Below are 18,503 nucleotides of genomic sequence, written 5' to 3'. Positions count from 1 at the left end.
AACGGCCTAGCTCGGTGACTGCCCAACTGGGCAATTCCCCCTCACCGCCAAAATTTTCAAAGCTCAACCCGGCAGAAAAACCATGGGCGAACCACTGGCCCCAGGAACCAGCCGTTGGGGAATTTTTGCTTCCCGCCAGAGGAGACAAAAGCCAAAGGTAGTTTAGACCTGTAGCTCTGAACAACCACTTTCCTCCCGATATCCCCAATATACCGTTGTATAGGAGTTGCTGGGATTATCAAAATGGCGCCGCAGAAAAGAAAGCCAGTCGATGACGATTTCATCACGACACTTTCCGACAACGACGAGGATCCCTTCAAAGAGGAAGATGCCCCCGTTCGCCCACCCAAAAAGAAGACCAAGACCAGCAAAAAGCCGAAAAAGGCTGGCAAAGACGATGAGGCATCTGACGAAGAGGAGCCTCAGGGCATCTGGGGCCCCAAGGATGACGACGATGACGCCATGGACTCTGACTTTGAGTTCGTCGCAGACGACGCTGGGGAGTTTGGCGATGAGGAATTCGAAGGCTGGGGATTTGAAGGTGCTAAGAAGGGGATGACCGAGAAGAAGGGTGTTGACCTGGAAGAGATTATTCGGCGACGAAGAGAAAAGAAGAATGGGAAGGCCGGTGAGACTTTGGAAAATGCCGACCAGGAAGCCGAGACTGAGGATAACTTGGAGATGGCTCTGGACGACGGCGATGATGAGGTGCTGGCCGATGATGCCTTTGGAATGAATGCAGACTCCGAGGACGAAGAGAATGAGGAAGAAGCACACGGAAGCGGCGATGGAGAGGACACAGATGCCTCGGACAAGTCTGATGCTGATGAAGACGACCATGATGACGATCGCGCTTCAGACGACGACTCTGTGGCTACGCCGGAGGCTCACCCTGAGGATGACGCCTCTGATGCCACCGACGATGAAGAAGATGCCGAGGAGCAAGCAAAACGAGACGAATTCTTTGCTCCCGAAGAACGGCAAAAGTCGGACAAGATAGTGGACCTCTCTTCCTTCCAAGGCATGTCATTGTCTCGGCCGATCCTTCGTGGCCTCGCCGCTGTTGGTTTCACCAAGCCCACTCCTATTCAGGCCAAAACCATCCCTATCGCGCTCATGGGAAAGGATCTTGTTGGTGGTGCCGTTACTGGTTCCGGCAAAACTGGTGCCTTTTTTGTTCCTATTCTGGAGCGATTACTCTTCCGCCCTAAAAAAATCCCGACCACTCGTGTCGTCGTTCTCACCCCCACCCGTGAATTGGCAATGCAGTGTCACGATGTGGGCACAAAGCTGGCTCGCTATACTGACATCAAATTCTCCCTGGCTGTCGGTGGTCTCAGCTTAAAGGCACAAGAGGTTGAGCTTCGTCTGCGGCCTGATATCATTGTTGCCACACCGGGAAGATTTATTGATCACATGAGGAACTCGGCCAGTTTCAACGTCGACACTGTCGAAATCTTGGTTCTGGATGAAGCCGATCGCATGCTGGAGGATGGATTCGCCGACGAACTGAATGAGATTCTCACAACACTGCCCAAATCAAGACAAACCATGTTGTTCTCGGCGACTATGACCTCAACTGTTGATAGTCTTATCCGGGTTGGGCTAAACAAGCCAGTGCGGCTCATGGTTGATTCGCAAAAGAAGACTGTAACCACACTGGTACAAGAGTTTGTTCGACTACGACCAGGGAGAGAAGACAAGAGGATGGGATATCTTGCACATCTTTGTAAGACCTTTTACCATGAGAGGGTCATCATTTTCTTCCGCCAGAAGAAGGAAGCTCACAGGGCGCGCATCATTTTTGGTCTGCTGGGGCTATCATGCTCCGAGTTACATGGTAGCATGAACCAATCACAGGTTAGTGGTGCCCTTTTCAACAGTACACGATTTTAGGATATTAACTGGCTACTCTATAGCGTATTTCTAGTGTTGAAGCATTCAGAGATGGTAAAGTGTCGTATCTGCTGGCTACAGATCTGGCTTCGCGTGGTTTGGATATCAAGGGCGTCGACACAGTCATCAACTACGAAGCACCTCAATCGCTCGAAATTTACGTTCATCGTGTTGGACGTACGGCTCGCGCGGGGCGAAAGGGCACAGCTGTGACTCTGGCAGCCGAGGGCGATCGCAAAGTTGTCAAGGCTGCGGTCAAGGCTGGAAAGGCGCAAGGCGCAAAGATTACGAGCAGAGTCATCGCCCCCGCTGATGCAGACAAGCTTCAAGAGGAAATCGACGGCATGGAAGACGAGATTGACGAAATTATGCAGGAAGAAAAGGAGGAGAGGCAACTGGCACACGCAGAGATGCAAGTGAAGAAGGGCGAAAATTTGATAGAACACGAGGCAGAAATCAAGTCAAGACCCAAGAGGACTTGGTTTGAGACGGAGCACGACAAGAAGAAGGCCAAACAAGCTGGCAAGGACGAACTGAATGGTTTGCGCGAGTCACTGAAGAAAAAGGGTAGCGGAAAGTTGAGTAACAAGGACAAGAAGACGCTTGACGCCAAATCCATGCGATCAGAGGGGAGGTTATGGAAGAAGGGCAAAGGGGATGCCGAGGCGCACAAGGGCAAGGGCCCTGGGAAGGCGAAGGCGAAGGTGAAGGCAAAGGGTAAAGGCAAAGGCAAGCGGTAAAGTAGAGAGGTAGACGCGGTAATCAAGAGGACAGTCGCATTGCATGTACTGTAGTTATATAAGCACACGGCATGTTTTGCATTGGGAATGGCGAGTTGTGTGTGTATGGATGGTATCGACTACAGTACGGAGTAGATGTTTGAACTTGATGAGCTGATTACATCAGCACTCCTGGTGACTGTGTGTGGCTCACCCTCGGCTGTCCCAAGTGGGGCGTGAAGCGAGAGGACTCAAGCATCCTCTCATTCTCACTCTCATTCTCACTTCTCATCCAGCAAACGCAGTCACGAGCTAGGGCTCTTCACTGTCTTTGGCCAGCTTCTGCCATCGCAGTCACACACACTCTGCCCTACGCCATCACCCCTTGTCTTGCTCATCCCGGCCATCCTGTCACCGCGTTACACTCTGGGAACTGGCTGGACCAGACACTCGCGCACGCAACAGACCACGCACCTCATCAAACCAGCGTGCCGTGGCCACACGCACTTGACGAGAGTCAGGTGCTCTCATCACCGCGCATCTCTCTGATGCCCCATGCACGAGCCGGTGGCCCTATTATCCCATCTCATTGCCGTTGAAAGCAGCCGCAGGTCCCGTCAAGACGTGGTTCGTCTGAGGATTGCCGGGCCAAGCAACGGGTGCTTGAGGACGGGACATGCATGTGCGCCAACTTGAGCATTTGACACCCTTTCGCCACTCAGCCAACAGGAAGGCCGGCTTGTATAAATAACCCTGTATCAATAAGCTATATAACCAGCCGGGTAGCAAGGACATAAAAAGGAAGAGAATTAGTTATTGATTTATAATTCCAACAAACTGGCGCCGTTTCGATTCTTCTTCTTTGGCCGTCTTCGCCCGCATCCCCGCCATAGCCAGAGCCTTGTTCGATATTTGTTCCCGCAGGCTGTCCGAGATCGGTACCGCGAACGCTTGCTTGATTTCCACCTGGACACGCTTCCACTTGTCAAGCTCAAGCTTCAATCCCGTATTTACCGTTACTTGGTCCGTCGCCAAGTTAAACGCGCGAACAAGGGTCGCGTTTTGGACCTGGTCGCGAGGCAGAGCCGGAGGATTCTGCTCGGTGCTCGAGACTCTCATTCCGCCTCTCGTGCTACTGGTGTCGCAAGCAGCCCGCGGAGACGACTGCGGCTGCCCTTCAAACATGTCAAGGCGGCAGCGCCGAGGTCTTTAAATTCGAACAAGATGCCCTCCTTCGCGGGGCTGACGGCCAGCGGTTATGGCCCCGGCACAAGTGATGCATCGCAGGACGTTGGGGAGAGAGGGGAAAGAGGTTACAGGCGGAGGAAGCTCGCGGCCATGGCAGGAAACCTATACCGCAGCGGACAGCAAGCTGTCACGGAACTGCGGGACTCGTATGTGCAATCGAGAGGCAGAGGTATCGACGACTTTGCAATGGACCAGAGCACTCACATTCCCGGTGCATTCCCGGATGTTGCCATTGCCTCGCAGGGAAACGAACAGATGGTGTTGTTTCCGTCATATGCCAAGAGACACATCAAACAAGATTGGACACGAATGCCGCGGAAGCAACCGGTGGATCAGCCGGAATTACGGAATGAAGAGTGGTGGCGGCAAGAGTGGGAGAAGCACGAGGATGAGAAAGCGGTTGTCGACGTTGATGTTAGGGGCTGGATATACTCACCACATGTTGGTCCCATGACAAGGAGGAATCGCATTCTCATCGGCTTGGCCCGCCAATTGAGCGGGATATCGGCCCCCAAGACGGATCAAGGATACGGACCGGCTAGTGGCGAACCCAAGACGCAGCATCAAATACACGCTGAAATCCACGACGAGGAAAAGATTGCACAGAAGGCGGCCATGATTGAGAAGCGCGGACAGGAGGAAAAACGAGTCGCCTACGCAGGAGGCTACAGCGAACCGTCGCAAGATCCCAACACACTAGGTGTTGAAGCGGCTTCTCGTTTTGGACGGCGCGGCAGCTACACGCCTGATTCCGCACCACCAAGCCCAAGCATGCCGGCTCGACAGCCGTCTGGTCTGGGCGAGCTCACTGATGCGGAGCTGGCAGTGGCAAACGCCAACCTGATGGCTCGCGTGGCTCCGTTCCTGACGAACCCTCTGGTGGCCATGCCCATCACTATTTTCTTCTATAATGATACCAAGTCCCAATCCAAGACCATCTTGACAGACGATGCCGGCCACTTCAATATTCGAGCAGCTCTGGAGTTCATCCCCACGCATGTTAGAGTGCTCGCAAACGAGAAACTGTCGACCACGCAAGAAGTCAAAATCACGGAACCGGCAGGCGTCAGCTTGATCAGCGACATTGACGATACAATCAAACGCTCCAACATATCAGCCGGCGCTCGGGAAATTTTCCGCAACACGTTTGTGCGAGATCTCGACGGCATGACAATCGAGGGGGTGCGGGAGTGGTATACAGATATGCATCGGCTGGGCGTGAGCATGCACTATTGCTCCAACAGCCCGTGGCAGTTGTTCCCTGTGTTGGCTAGCTTCTTCAAGATTGCCGGCCTGCCCGCGGGATCCCTCCACCTGAAGCAGTATAGTGGCATGCTGCAGGGGATATTTGAACCGGTGGCGGAGCGCAAAAAGTCCACCCTGAACCGCCTCGTCAAGGACTTCCCACATCGAAAGTTCCTTCTGGTCGGCGACAGTGGCGAGGCGGACCTCGAAGTATACACGGAACTGGCCCTGGCCAACCCTGGCCGTGTCCTGGCCATATTCATCCGGGACGTGACCACACCCGAGGCAGCCGGATACTTTGATGCCGCGTTTGACTTTACTCATGGTAAAATATCGAGCATGACGCTGGATTACAGTAGGTCGGGAAGCGTCAAGTCGGCAAGCCGGCAGAACTCAGCGCCAGGTGCCGTTGGTGAAACACAGGCAGCTTCGGGACCCGTCATGGGAACGCTGATTGACTTTTCCGATGAGCCCGAAGAGGTGAAGCTGGATGAAGCCGCGGCGCTTGCGCAGGTCAAGATGGCCAACTTGGGTCGGCCAGCCGGCGCTGCTACGAGCGCGCTTGCTGGACGAAAGCCGCCGCCTCCTCCTCGACCAGCAAAGCCGGCTGCGCTGCGAAGCGCACCCTCGCATGTCAACGCGTCGAATGGCGGTGCCAAAGCCGACATGCCGCCGCCTAAACCAAAGCGACCGCAGGGCCTCGGGGCGGCTGGCCTTCAGCCTCTCACGACCATACTCAGCGCAGGCCAAGACGGTGCCCAGACCACGGAGGACTCGTCAACACCTGCGCCGCTGGAACAGGAGCCTGCCCCTCCTCCGCTGCCCAGACGTCGATCCGGACTTAAGAGCATCAGCCCGCGTCTCTTTGGCAGAGGGGCGTCATCGTCCAATACCGACGTCGACTTTGAACCATTGCCGCCGTCGGCTGCTGCGCCCCCGCCGTCGTTTGGATTCAGCTACTACCGCTCCGGATCGCGGTCAGGATCGTCAACGCCCTCTGGCTCGCCGACGCTGGGCGCCCAGGGCGCGAACAAGAAGCTCGAGCTGTGGAGGAGGAGGCTGGCCCGGGCCCACGAGCAGCTGGATCACCAGGGCGTTGCGCTGTATACGTGGCGCACGGGTGACGACGTGGTTGCCGAGGCGGTGGGCATCGTGACGTCGGCGCAGGAGGACATGAAGAGAAGGCAGGGGAGGTGATTTATATACGATGGACGATTTCGGCTAGCATAGCGTTTGAATTTTTATTTTATTTTTAATAGATTATGTTTTGAAGTAGATGGGTTGGGAAATGGGCTATTTCCCCGGAGAAACGGTAGGAATATATCCCGTAGATAATATCACTGAGATTCGAAATACTAATGTTGTAACTTGTTGGCATTCACTCTCATTAAACAAGACTATCCGTACAATCTGATCCGGTGCCCGCAACGCCACCAACGCCGGCAAAGCACGACAAGCAGAATTTCTCGACTAGGCCACCTTTTTCGCCGTCTTGCCCCCGTTGAGGAGGTAGTACACGGGCAGAAACGCGAGGGCGCCCAGCACGCACAGCGAGGTGCTGAAGAGCTGCCACAGCAGCCAGAGCCAGCGGCCGACGCGGGGCAGCAGGAACTGCACGCAGTCGTTCATCTGGTACAGGTCCTCCTGGGCGGAGATGTAGTACTTGGCGCGTTCCTGGCCGGGGCCGGAGAGGGCGGCGCGGGAGGCCGAGGCGGAGGACGAGGTGCGCCGCTCGAGGGTCAGGACGGTGAGGAGGCGCACGCGCGCCGAGTACAGGGGGATGAACCAGACGGCAAAGGTCTGGCGGATGTTGACGTAGAGCGTGCTGGTGCGCTGGTCGAACACTGGAAGGGTTGGGAGAGCGTCAGAGACTTGGGGGGGGCTGCGTTTCGGTCTGGCGGGCTTACCTGCTGAGTCGATGGTGATGTCGATGTTGGGGCTCAGGGTCCGGTACCAGCGGTAGATGCACAGGATGACCCAGAGGGAGTCGGTGTTGCGGGCTAGGGGGACGGCGCCCTTGCCGAAGGACGGTACGTGGCAGAAGGGGTGGGAGAAGGAGGCATTGGGGGAGAAGTATTCGGCGAGCGTGTCCTGCTGCTCCTGGGGGGAGCCGGTGGTGAGGGTGGTGATGACGGAGGCGATTTCTTGGACTGGGAGCGCGCTGTTAGCAGCGGGTTGAGGGCGTTGGAGGGAGGGGGGTCGGTACCTGGGTGTTCCATTTTGAAGATTGGCGGTTTACGCTGTTGGTGAAGGGGGCGTTGATGCTGGTGATGGACCTGATGACGGCCCAAGGAGGCGAGGTTGGAGCGGAGAGTGCGGCGACCACCGAGCTCCAATTCCGGAGGATGAGGGTGAGGGTTCGGTTTTTGAATTCGCCTTGGCAAGGAAGCAAGTGAACAAGGCGGACAGACACGGGGCGAAAAACCCCTCTCACATGGTTCCCTTGGGCGCGGGTGCGAAACGCAGTCTTGGACGGATGTGAGAGGCGACGTCACCACGGGCCGTTATCGACCAGCGTGCCCGGCCCGTCGAAGCCGTCGATCGACGATTGTCAACCCAAGCACAAGCCATTGCCGTGCGTCTCCGCTTTCCAGGTCAATGTGCCGTGTCTTGTTGGCCGCTGGGGATGAATGGCGCTGGCTGAGTTTCGAGAGAGAGATAAGAGAGGGAAATTGCATGTGAAACCGGACCCATCTGGTCACTCTGACGTCACCACCTTCTCATCTTGCGCCCGGCTTGCATCGCCGAACAATCCGACGGATGCGAACCGCCGACCAACCGTCTGGTGTGCCTGGCCCATGATGGCGCAGATACGGTGCTCTGCACATGTTTCGGTATTTATGGGCATGGCAAGGTGGACTTGCAGACCTTGATCTTCTCTCTTCATCCCAACATTGACCTCTTTGTGGCAAAACACCATGGCGTCCAGGTCGCAGCTTGCCAACCCGCTGCTCAACCCCCTCCTCTTCGTCTACCAAATCATCCAATGGCTCATCAACTACGCGCTGTCGCCCAGCCCGCCCCGGGCCGATGCTGAGCTGTCCCGGCCCAAGATTGCCGTTGTGGGCGCCGGCATCACGGGCATCACGGCCGCCGCCCACTGTGTCGGCCACGGCTTCGACGTGACTATTTTCGAAGCCGGGCCCGAGGAGCAGCTGGGCGGGATCTGGAGCGTATGTTTTTCTGTTTCTCTTCTCTTGGACTTACCCAATGTTGGCTAACATGCTGGCAGAGAGTCAACGACACCTCGGCCCTCCAAATCCACTCCGTCATGTACAGATTCCACCCCTCGGTCAAGTGGGAGCGCGGATATCCCGACCGCAAGCAAATCGTCCACGAGGCCAAGAAGCTCTGGCGCAGGTACCACCTCCAGAACAAGACCAGGTTCGACTTCCGGGTCGACAAGGCGTACCAGGACGACAAGGCCCGCTGGATCATCAACAACCCGTCCAACGGCCGCTTCGACGGGCTGGTCGCCGCCGTCGGCACCTGCGGCGACATCAAGATGCCCAACCTGCCCGGGCTGGGCTCGTTCAAGGGCGACGTCTACCACTCCAGCCAGCTGACGGGCAAGAACGCCAAGGGCAAGAAGCTCGCCGTCATCGGGGGCGGCGCGTCGGCCATCGAGGCGCTCGAGTTCGCCGCCAGGGCCGACGCCGCCAAGGTGACCATCATCTCGCGCTCCGAGAAATGGATCATCCCGCGCAACATTGTCGTCGACACGCTGCTGTCCTTCAACATCCTCGGCCAGGAGACGGTGCTCTCCTTCATCCCCGAGTTCCTGCTGCGCAAGCTCTTCTACCGCGACCTCGAGGACATTGCGCCCGCGCGCGGCAACGGCCTCTTCATGGACACGCCCATGGTCAACTCGGACATCATGGCCAAGCTGCGCGACGGCAAGGCCGCCTGGGTCCGCGGCGACATCGAGGCCGTCGTCGAGCGCGGCGTGCGCGTGAACCGGCGCGCCAGGGGCGTCCCCAAGGGCGGCCCGGGCCACGACGAGGTCGTCGACGCCGACATCATCGTCATGGCCACGGGCTTCAAGCGCCCGTCGCTGTCCTTCTTGCCCGACGACTGCTTCGCCGACCCCTATCCGCCGCCCGACTGGTATCTGCAGACCTTCCCGCCGCCGCACCCGTCCGTGTCCGCCATCAACTGCACCTACGTCTCGGCCATTGGCTCCGTCGGCAACTGGCACATTGGCATCTACACGCGCATCCTGCTCATGTTCCTCGTCGACCCGCTCGCCCGGCCCAGCCCCTTTTGGATGCGCCGCTGGATCGACATGACGCGCCTGCTCAAGCGCTCCAGCCCGACCGGCGCCTTTGACTTCTTCACCTACCTCGAGCTGGTGTGGTGGTTCGTCTTTTGCGTCGCCATCAACCCCTTCCGCTGGAAGTGGGCCGTCTTTGTGTTCCTCGGCGTCGGCATCGACTTGCCCAAGGCCTTTGTCGAGAGGGAGCGGCGGCTGCTGAACGGCGTCGAGGGCTACGAGAACAGGGATGCTGGGAGGAGTTTCTAAGGGGCGAGGAGGCTTGCTGCTGCGGCCACGGAACGGCAAGACTGTGGTAGTCGGCGCTGTGCAGACTTGATTTTTGCTCCTTGGGGAAATGACTGAGGAATGGGGCGTGGGGAACAAAATTGTCCTGCTGAAATGAGAGTACATGACCATGATGTGCGAAATGCGGTATGCAACTCGAGTCCAAGGGGTTGGTTGTTTATTTGTGTGTCATGTGGGTAGCACAGCCATGGTACCAGGTGCCCTTTGAGATTCTTTTTCTTTCCTTTTCATGCTTTTAAAAAAGTCACGCCTTTTAATATCAAGAAAGATAATGGCCATTATCAACCATAGCCGGCGTGCTTGTAGAAAAGTAGAAGCGTCGTGGGACAAGGCATATATCTCTGGTACTTACTTGGTTGAGAACCACCAACTCGTCCCCACTCGCAACCACCACCTAGATTCTGCATATTCATTCTTTCGAGGAGATATATGTTCCTCTGTAAATCATGGGGCCCTGGTATTAGTTGCCCAAGCCACCCTCGCCACAGTCAGGGGTGCTGTTTATGCCAAATGGGGTGCTGAGTCAATCTTTCGGATACTCTCCCCCTCCCCGTTTTATGCATCTGAATGGCGTGCCGAATGGGTCGGGTGCTTTTTTGTTATTTCCGCTGGCGTATCTCACATGTACGAATTCGGCAGCCGCACCGGGCTTCCGTACATCGTCATACAGGCTCGGCTCTACGCCGCATCGTTCGTCGCGACTCAGCCAGTGGTTTGTGTTATTTCACCTGGGAAGGAAAAAAACCTCTGACGGCGGGCTGTGCTGTGTGTGGCGCCTGCTTACGGCCGGGCATACTCGGTGACAATCGGGAAACTCACGCCACGCGCCTCGAGCAAAGACGGTGCTTCCTTGAAAATTGTCAATGCCAAACATGCTAAGCACGGCGGCGAAGAGAGCATGATGACTGCTCTATTGTAGTTATAAATACTGAAACATTTTGATCAAAGTTGGTCCCACTTTTGATTCACCTATATTGACCTTAGTCTCAGTTAGGATTAACGCGTCCCACTTTTGATTCATCTATATTGGCCTTACAGAGTAGTCTCAGTCAGCTCCCACCGGAGTGCGGTTAGGGTTAGGGTCAGCGGTGTACGTCAGCTGCTCCGGATCATCACCCGGAGTGCTGTACCTTGTCCTCTGCATCATGCCATCTGTTAATACGGCAGGGCTGTTGTGTCAAGGACTGATAAACAATGCTCCTGACTCAGTGGTAGATCAAGGTAGCTCCTCTCACCCACGCAAACATGCAAACAAATCATCTTGCAAGTAATCCACTTCCACGTCCTTCGCCCCTGACAGGGTTATTCATGATAAATGCGAGCCGGGACGACGCGTCCAGTCAGGCGAGTTTTGTGGCTCTTCTTTAGACACCGTGGGGAATAATCCAGCCTGATGAGTCCAAGACTTAAGCAACTAGGCTCCCATGAATCTAATTTATTCGACAGCATTATGCCTTGGAAATGAGAAGCATGGATAGCCCTTTGCACGACAATCAAGGCCACGACAACTCGGTGTATTGTCTTGATCATTCGGAAATATTTAAGAAGCACATCTCTCGCCCTTTCGACAGCATGCTCGGGCTTTAGACAAGCAGGTCCAGGAGTCTTGTTCCTGATCATACTCCTTTCTCTTCTCTCCTTTCACCCCCAATTTTTTCTTTTTCTAGCGCTGGATTGCTGGCTGCTATTTCTAGCAACTTTCCCCATATATTCCTTTCAAAGTCTGTCATCATGGTGATGCTGCCCCTTCTCGTCTCTGGCCTCATGGCGGCGGTTTCCGTAGCTGGCCCTATGGACATGAGGGCCGTTGGGCATCATTGTGCGACACGCAGCCCCCTGGAGGAGCGCGGGCTGTTCGCACGACAGAGGCCTCAGCAGAGCCCCCTGCCTGACGATGGACAAGAGATCAACTTGGGCTTTGTTTTGCATTTCTGCTGCGGCGGGGGCAGCCAATGCCCCTCGGTAAGGTTCCTGCCCAGACTTGGCTCAACGGAGTCCCGGTGCTGACATGCTACCCCAAGGACTCGGTCGCTGAAAAGGCCGTCGAAGACATGAACGGGCTCTTTGCAAATGGCAAGATCAAGTTCAACCTGCAAAACGTTTCGCGTATCGCCGATCCACTCTGCATTTCCGGTGTGAGAGATAACAAGGCCATGGACCAGCTGAAGTCGCGGGTCCATCAAGGCAATACGACCACTCTCAATATCGTCTACGTGCCGACAAATTCGGGCGCAGGAACCAAAGGCATGTGCATCGTGCCGTCACCCGACACAAACATTTCCAAGGGTATTGGCGACGTGGACGGATGCGTTGTCGCCATGGACACTCTGCCCGAGGGTAATAGTAGCAACGGCGTCAACAGTGGCAACGGCGGCAATGGTCGTCTACAAGGAAATAACGGAAGCGGCGGACGACTTGGAGGGCTATTCGGCCGTCTTTTCAGTCGCCAGGACGGCGGCGTCGGCGGCGTCGGCGAGGTCGGGGGCGGCGGCAGTGCCCATATCAGCGGCGCCCTCGCCACGTCTGTACATGAGACGGGCCACTGGCTTGGCGAGCTTCATGCCAACGGCGGCGGCGACGTCGCCGGCACCGAAAACGTCATGGTGCCTTGGTCGACGTATGTGTCTCCTCCCTTACCAGTGTTCAAAGTGTCAAGTGTGACTAACCTGACGTCTTCTAGATTTGAAAGGCAGTATTCATTCAGTGCAGATCAATTCCAACGGATGCGCCAGACGGCACTTGCTCGTGTGAAGGACAAAGACACCCCCGTGGCTAACAAGACGGATACTGGCCCAGTAGACGGCGGCGTCAACACTCCCCCTCACCCTCCGTTTGGAAATGGGGATGACGTCGTCAACACAGGCGGCCAGGGAAATCCCGTAAGACCTACTAATCCCGGCTTTGATCCGATTGGAAATGGGGATAACATCGTCAACACTCACCCTCAACCCCACCCTCCGTTTGGAAATGGGAATGGCGGCGACAACACAGGCGGCCAGGGAAATCCCGTGAGACCCACTAATCCCGGTTTCAATCCGTTTGGAAATGGGAATGGCGGCGATAACACAGGCGGCCAGGGAAATCCCGTGGGACCCATTAATCCCGATTTCCATCCCGGATCCGGCCGCCCAGCCACAGGCAATTATGCCGATTTCTGGGCCTACGTCAAGCAAATCCTTGGAGACCGCCGCGTTTCTGGCTTTGAAGTCTCCCGCATCGGTGCCCGTGCCGAGCCAGGGGCGGAAGCCGACGCGTCTGGCCTGGTGCACATTGCCCGACGCGAGGGGGCTGAGGCGGAAGCCGACGCGTCTGGTCTGGTGCACATTGCCCGACGCGATGACGCAGGGGAACCCGATGGCTCTGGTTTGGTCCACATTGCGCGCAAGTAGATGGAGATGATGAGATGATGCCTTGACGTCTTGCGACGGGCGGCACTCCGACGGCTTAGCCGACGGACCTAGGCCTCTCCCGCGAGCTATACAGTTCAATTTGCACCAGAATTATTTCTAGTAGTATAGATTATTTGAATGGGATGCGCGACATACGTTTTGCTCTTGATTTGATACATGACAAGGCCTGGCCGGCCCTGTCAGTCCCCGGATGTGAATGCAAGCATAAGAGATGAGTCCGGATACTGCAAGCATTGAGAGGCAGTGCACACGTGTCCACTGTGATCCATTACCACAGGGGCCATGTTACCGCACCCAGCCTCTTTGTTGAGTTTCTAGGCGGGAAACATGAGTCAATAAGCAGTTGTGTTCTACCGCACAGCCGGTGCTTCTTTGTCATTTGGCAGCCCATCGTGGATTTGTAGACAGGCAAGCTGAGCGTTGCAAAAGGATGGCATGGCACGATGATTCTGATCGTGATGGTATTGGCTGAACGGCAGCATCGGCTAGCAGAAGGAGGCGCCCATAAGGACATGGAGCTGCGATGATTCGAGTTGGTCGTCGCGGTGGCAGCAGTCAATCACGGCCGCCAATCTGCAACGAGCGACTCTGTCAAGGTTGGCATGATCGAAATATTCAATCTCAAAGTAGCACTCTGACGCCACGTAAGATCATTTGGTTCCACGTGCCGTTTTTTCTCTTAGTTACGCTGAGATTCCTTTGGGTTGCTATGACTCGTACGGCTATCAAGAACACCGTATTATCAAGTGTCTTGTTTTGAGGCCAGCAAAGGCGACGAGAAACTGAATGCTGATTCCGTGCTTTGCCCGAAAGGAGGCAGGAGAAAAGACACAAGCCTACAACTTCAGCTTCTTAACAGAGTTTACAAACTCGGAGTATGCCTCTTGGCCATCTCTCTGCTCACCCGGGTCGCTGACCAGACTTTGCTCACCACCAGAATCATGGCCCGCCGCCGGCTTCACTGTGTCGGTGTACCCAAACACGGAATCATTCACGCCGAGCTTCAACCCGTAGTCCCTCAGCACTTGGAAGATCATCACGCTCTGGCGGCGCAGTGGATTGGAGCTCTCTGGCCAGTCGTCACAGTTGTATTGCCCACTCTCAATGGCCCTCTTCAGATCTGTCAACAGACACACACGGTCAGTTTTGCTCAAATAGATCCCTCACATACCCCCGCCGTCTGCACTCACCTGGAATCTTGCACGGGATGACGAGCTGCTCCTCGTCCCCATAAAGAATCACCTGCAGCTCGTCCACCTCGACCCTCGTCAGCGACAGCGCCAACTTGTTCGGTTTCGCTCTCTTGGTGCGGTACAACAGCCTCATAATCACCAGCGTGTTTTCAAAGTGGCGCAGGTCTACGTCGCGCCTCTTCTCACTCGGTACCTCCCACACATCCATGTTACTCTTTTGATTCTTCATCAGCAGCGCCGCGTGGTCGATGAGGCTGAACCCGTTGCCGTCGAGTGCCGACAAGTCCAAGTACTGCCCTTTGGCGTCGATGAGGTACTGCACCGCATCTACGTTGCAAGACTCCACGGCGAGGTGTAGTGCTGTCTTGCCCTGCCAGGGTCCGCCCTCCACGCGAAGGTTTAGATAATCGGTGTCAGTCTTCTTGCGCAGAATGGCCTGGAGGATGTCCGTCGTGGCCATTTGGCCGTGCCTGTACTCTTGTATGTACACCACGGCTTGGAGGGCTGTAAGGCGCGAGCCCAGCAGATCAATGACATTGTAATACACCTCATCGGGAGGATTTAAGCTGAGAAATGCGGCGATGTGAAGACTGGCGTTTCGGTATACCTTGGAGGCTGTGATGAGTCGTCCGAGGAGAGTCTTGTCGTTCTCCATTGTTGTTAGATCGCATTTGCCTGTCTGGTAGAGCCATTTGGCGAGTTTGTATTTGCCTGCCAAAAGTGCGTTCCCGCAGTGCGGCAACATGTCGAGGTTTGAATCGCGGTATTTGCGGAAGTGGTCGAGCATCTCGCTGTCGTCTGGCAGGGCCTTGGTGGAGGCGAAGAACTTGTTCCAATGATCTGGATCAAGAGCCTCTGCCTGCGAGTGACGGAGCAAGACGCGGAGTGTGGAATTGTCTTGAAGAGCAAGTGCGATCAGCACGCAATGGGACCAGTCTGACGCGGTAGGCTTGAACATCCCTCCTCGTGTTGTCATCAGGTGGTCGATGATATAAGGTTGGCCCCGTTGGATAGCTGTTCGGATGAATGACAAACCTTCCACGCTGACGATGGATGGATCTGCTCCATACTGCAAAAGAAGATCAAAGGTTCGTTGGAACGCCTGGGAGAATTGTTTCTCATGGAGGAGTAGTCTGCGGATGCCGTGGCCCTCGCAACCATTCACCACCCAGCCGAGGATTGTGAATGGGTCCTTCAAGCCTTGGGTACCGAAAGTGCGCTCATTGTAATTCAAATGCTCGGCACAATCGCCGGCTCTCTTTAGCAACATCTCCAATAGTTCATACTGGAAGCTCGCTGCCGCGGTCCAGACGGGAGATATGTGAGCGTTGTTTGACCAGCTGTCCCCATATTCCGCTGTCCTCCCAGCAATATCGAATGGATCTGAACCAAGGTCGAGAAGTGCCTGGGTGGCTGCGTGGTTGTTGGCGGCCACAGCCCAAGTCAACGGCGTCCCATCCACCATGCCAAAGGTTGCGTCGACGGCTAGTTTGTACAGTTTTGCATTTTTTGATCGGGCTTTGAGGCTAGCTTTGGCCGCCACCAGTCTGTTTGCTACTAGGGGAATTTGTTCTTCTTCAAAAGCACTCAAAAAGTGTAATGGTGCTGCCCCGTCCTCGCTGCAGATTGATGCATCTGCATCTTGGTCAAGAAGACAGAGTACAACTTCGAAATGACCGGATCGGCAGGCCTTCAGTAGAATCGTTTCATCGCCCGGATACCGGGCATTGATGTCGATAATACTAGAGTACTTGTTTAAAATGGTGCGCAATAGAGAAAGACGGCCGCATGTTGCAGCAATCTGAAGATAGTCACCAACCAGACAAGGCTGGTCTTCTAAAAGTCCAAGGAAATCTATATCGTCATAAATTTGCCAGTCATCAGGCAAATTGACTCCAATGCCTGCCCAGCAACGTTTGAGATCGTCAACTGCTATAGTATAGGCTCCTGGGTCAAGGGATTCCAGCCGGCGGCGGGCTGTTGCGCTTCCCTTGCAAATTGAATCATGGAGCCACTCCAATTCGACTGCTTCACTTACGGGAAATGGCCTGTCAAAAACAGAGTGAAGCCATCCACAGATACTCTGTGCCTTCCAGTTTCCAAGACTTGCGGCCAAAAGCATTAGCTCAAGAGTAGGACTAATACCGGGGTTGTCAACTTGGTCAAGCTGTGCTGCCATGGTCTGGAAAATGGAACACTGCCAAGCTGCTTCTGCCCGACGGGACTCGCTCTCCCTTTCATTGCACGCGACAGCCCGCATTTCACCTAGGATTTGATTCAAGACACAGGCTGGGATGCAGCGCATAGTACCAAAAGAAGCTTCCGCCTAACCACCTCCTTAGTTATTGATGGATTTGGCAGAATTAGAAAAAAAAGGGGGTGCGGGAGAAGTGCTCACCTCTACAACAGCAAAGGGGTTGCGAACCTCGCGCATATTATTTCGAGGAGGAGCCTCGCTCTGCGTCCTGTGGGAGCCATCAGACTGTGAATATCCTGAAATGCAACTTCGTACATACCAAGTTTTAAGGGAAGTTGCAATACGATGCGCAGCATCGGATTGTGAGATGTCGTCCATACTTGGAAGATCACCACCTTGTTGTATAGTCTTGATGGATCTGTCGAGCCATTCCATGGTAGTGGCATACTTCCAGACTCTCTCCTTGTCCTCCTTCGTCGCAATGGCGCCTGAAGTGCCCGATTAGCGCATGCTCTACGACCAATTTGAAGCGGCGTACCTGGATTTTGCAGCACATCCCTCTCTTGGTCATTGAAGTTTGCAGCTTTCAAACGCTCAGGGGTAAACGGGTCGTGGAGAGATAGAATCGGATAAAACGTGTCTCGTCTTAGTAGCCAGCTGAAACATACCCTCATGTTTAGGTAGATGCTCTTCGAACTGGGGCGCATGGGGGGTTCGAAAAGCGATGGGAGTAGAGTTCTTGCAACGGCTCGCTGGATTTTACGAATCGACACGTAGCTTTCGTCTTCGTCCAAATTGTCGACCTTTTCGTTCGGATCGGGCCACCCCTCGGGCTTGCGAGACGACATAGGACCGTATAACCTCTCTTCTTCGATTTCTAGGGCGGGACGAAAGGTCTCATGCAGGGCCTCAGCGGCAACTTTGGCATAAAAGTCATAACTGACAGCAGACTGCCCGTCCGTAGCAGCTTTTTCGTCGCTTTCCTCGAGTTGATGTAGTATGAGGCCTCTGCTAAGCATGTAACACAGAACGAGGCCCAGGGAAAAGTTGTCTGCCTCGATAAGCTGGGACCCATCGAGTGCGTTTTGGCATTCAGGAGCTTGCCAAATATCGGTATTATACGGGAGCACGATGGGCTCCTTGATGTCTGTTTTGAGCAACGAAGAACCGAAATCAGTAATCTTGGCGACAAACCCCAGCTTTTGATCCTCAAATATTAAGACATTTTGTGGCTTCATATCTCCGTGAATGATGCCCAAGTCGTGTAACGCCGAGAGACCGCATGAGATGTCGACTGCCAGCCCTAGGATTTTTCTCGTAGTCATCTTGTCCAAGGTGAACTGGAACGATTGTATCATACTATACAAATCGGACTTTGCGGCCTCAAGAACAAAAGCAGGCATGTACGTTCCCCGCACTGATCTCCAACTTAGTCCCAGCAATTTAATAATGTTATCATGATTCTTTACATGTTCGTGTTTCAGAATCTGTAGCTCCATGGCCATGGAGGTCCAAAGTTTCTGATTCCGCCTGTCATTCAGCTTGCCTCGTACCTTGGGACATTTGACAGCCACGGTCCGAGGCAGATTCGATGGAATGTCCTCTTTTGAACCCAGAAGGTCCGCCTCCAAAATGTCCTTGGAACGTAGGATGTAGACCTCAAAGTAGCCACCTTCCTTCACGGGAGCCGGCATGTAGAAGGACTGATCGTCCAAAACTATGCCCAGCAATCGGAACCCAATACTCAATGTCTGATGCGTGTGTACAAAGATCGATAACAAGGATAGAATGTCGTGCTCCCGTTGAGCAAACCCCACATTGGAGTGCGATGGCTCTTGAGACGTCATGGCAAGCAATCCAAGTCCCAAGTTGGTACGACGACTAGTGAGGAATGATTTTGGAAGCAGTTTAACAGTGGCCATGAGATAGGGAACAGAATCAGCTTTTGAAAGCGACAGCTAAAGGTCATGTGACTGTTGCAAAGCATGTACATCTGGTGGCTGCGGCTGACACGAAAATTGATTGGGAATGTGC

General features: G+C 54.8%; 7 protein-coding genes across 7 annotated transcripts; 4 read left to right on the top strand and 3 right to left on the bottom strand.

Moving 5' to 3' along the window:
- Positions 1 to 243: 243 nt before the first annotated feature.
- On the top strand, positions 244 to 2,636 carry DRS1 (ATP-dependent RNA helicase DRS1; the record flags this gene model as incomplete). Its single annotated transcript, XM_014693364.1, has 2 exons — positions 244 to 1,860; positions 1,920 to 2,636. The coding sequence occupies 2 exons, from the start codon at positions 244 to 246 to the stop codon at positions 2,634 to 2,636; spliced, it is 2,334 nt and encodes a 777-aa protein (XP_014548850.1).
- A 792-nt stretch (positions 2,637 to 3,428) lies between these two features.
- G6M90_00g016800 (uncharacterized protein) lies at positions 3,429 to 3,800 on the bottom strand (the record flags this gene model as incomplete). The annotated part of the gene is made up of 1 exon (XM_066129788.1): positions 3,429 to 3,800. One exon carries the CDS (start codon positions 3,798 to 3,800, stop codon positions 3,429 to 3,431), a length of 372 nt encoding a protein of 123 aa, XP_065985784.1.
- A 39-nt stretch (positions 3,801 to 3,839) lies between these two features.
- G6M90_00g016790 (uncharacterized protein) lies at positions 3,840 to 6,305 on the top strand (the record flags this gene model as incomplete). The annotated part of the gene is made up of 1 exon (XM_014693365.1): positions 3,840 to 6,305. One exon carries the CDS (start codon positions 3,840 to 3,842, stop codon positions 6,303 to 6,305), a length of 2,466 nt encoding a protein of 821 aa, XP_014548851.1.
- A 273-nt stretch (positions 6,306 to 6,578) lies between these two features.
- On the bottom strand, positions 6,579 to 7,327 carry G6M90_00g016780 (uncharacterized protein; the record flags this gene model as incomplete). The annotated part of the gene is made up of 3 exons (XM_014693366.1): positions 6,579 to 6,952; positions 7,016 to 7,258; positions 7,315 to 7,327. 3 exons carry the CDS (start codon positions 7,325 to 7,327, stop codon positions 6,579 to 6,581), a joined length of 630 nt encoding a protein of 209 aa, XP_014548852.1.
- Positions 7,328 to 8,026: 699 nt separating this feature from the next.
- On the top strand, positions 8,027 to 9,630 carry BVM (Baeyer-Villiger monooxygenase; the record flags this gene model as incomplete). Its single annotated transcript, XM_014693367.1, has 2 exons — positions 8,027 to 8,281; positions 8,341 to 9,630. The coding sequence occupies 2 exons, from the start codon at positions 8,027 to 8,029 to the stop codon at positions 9,628 to 9,630; spliced, it is 1,545 nt and encodes a 514-aa protein (XP_014548853.1).
- Positions 9,631 to 11,400: 1,770 nt separating this feature from the next.
- G6M90_00g016760 (uncharacterized protein) lies at positions 11,401 to 13,058 on the top strand (the record flags this gene model as incomplete). The annotated part of the gene is made up of 3 exons (XM_014693368.1): positions 11,401 to 11,631; positions 11,691 to 12,286; positions 12,350 to 13,058. The coding sequence occupies 3 exons, from the start codon at positions 11,401 to 11,403 to the stop codon at positions 13,056 to 13,058; spliced, it is 1,536 nt and encodes a 511-aa protein (XP_014548854.1).
- An 857-nt stretch (positions 13,059 to 13,915) lies between these two features.
- On the bottom strand, positions 13,916 to 18,316 carry IRE1A (Serine/threonine-protein kinase/endoribonuclease IRE1a; the record flags this gene model as incomplete). Its single annotated transcript, XM_014693369.1, has 5 exons — positions 13,916 to 14,199; positions 14,270 to 16,598; positions 16,671 to 16,737; positions 16,789 to 16,957; positions 17,008 to 18,316. 5 exons carry the CDS (start codon positions 18,314 to 18,316, stop codon positions 13,916 to 13,918), a joined length of 4,158 nt encoding a protein of 1,385 aa, XP_014548855.1.
- Between the last annotated feature and the right edge of the window lie 187 nt (positions 18,317 to 18,503).

The sequence above is a fragment of the Metarhizium brunneum genome, chromosome 1, assembly GCF_013426205.1.
Source record: "Metarhizium brunneum chromosome 1, complete sequence".
Lineage (NCBI taxonomy): Eukaryota > Fungi > Ascomycota > Sordariomycetes > Hypocreales > Clavicipitaceae > Metarhizium > Metarhizium brunneum.
Note: the sequence above shows the minus strand (reverse complement) of the source record. Positions and strands in the feature narration are given on the sequence as shown.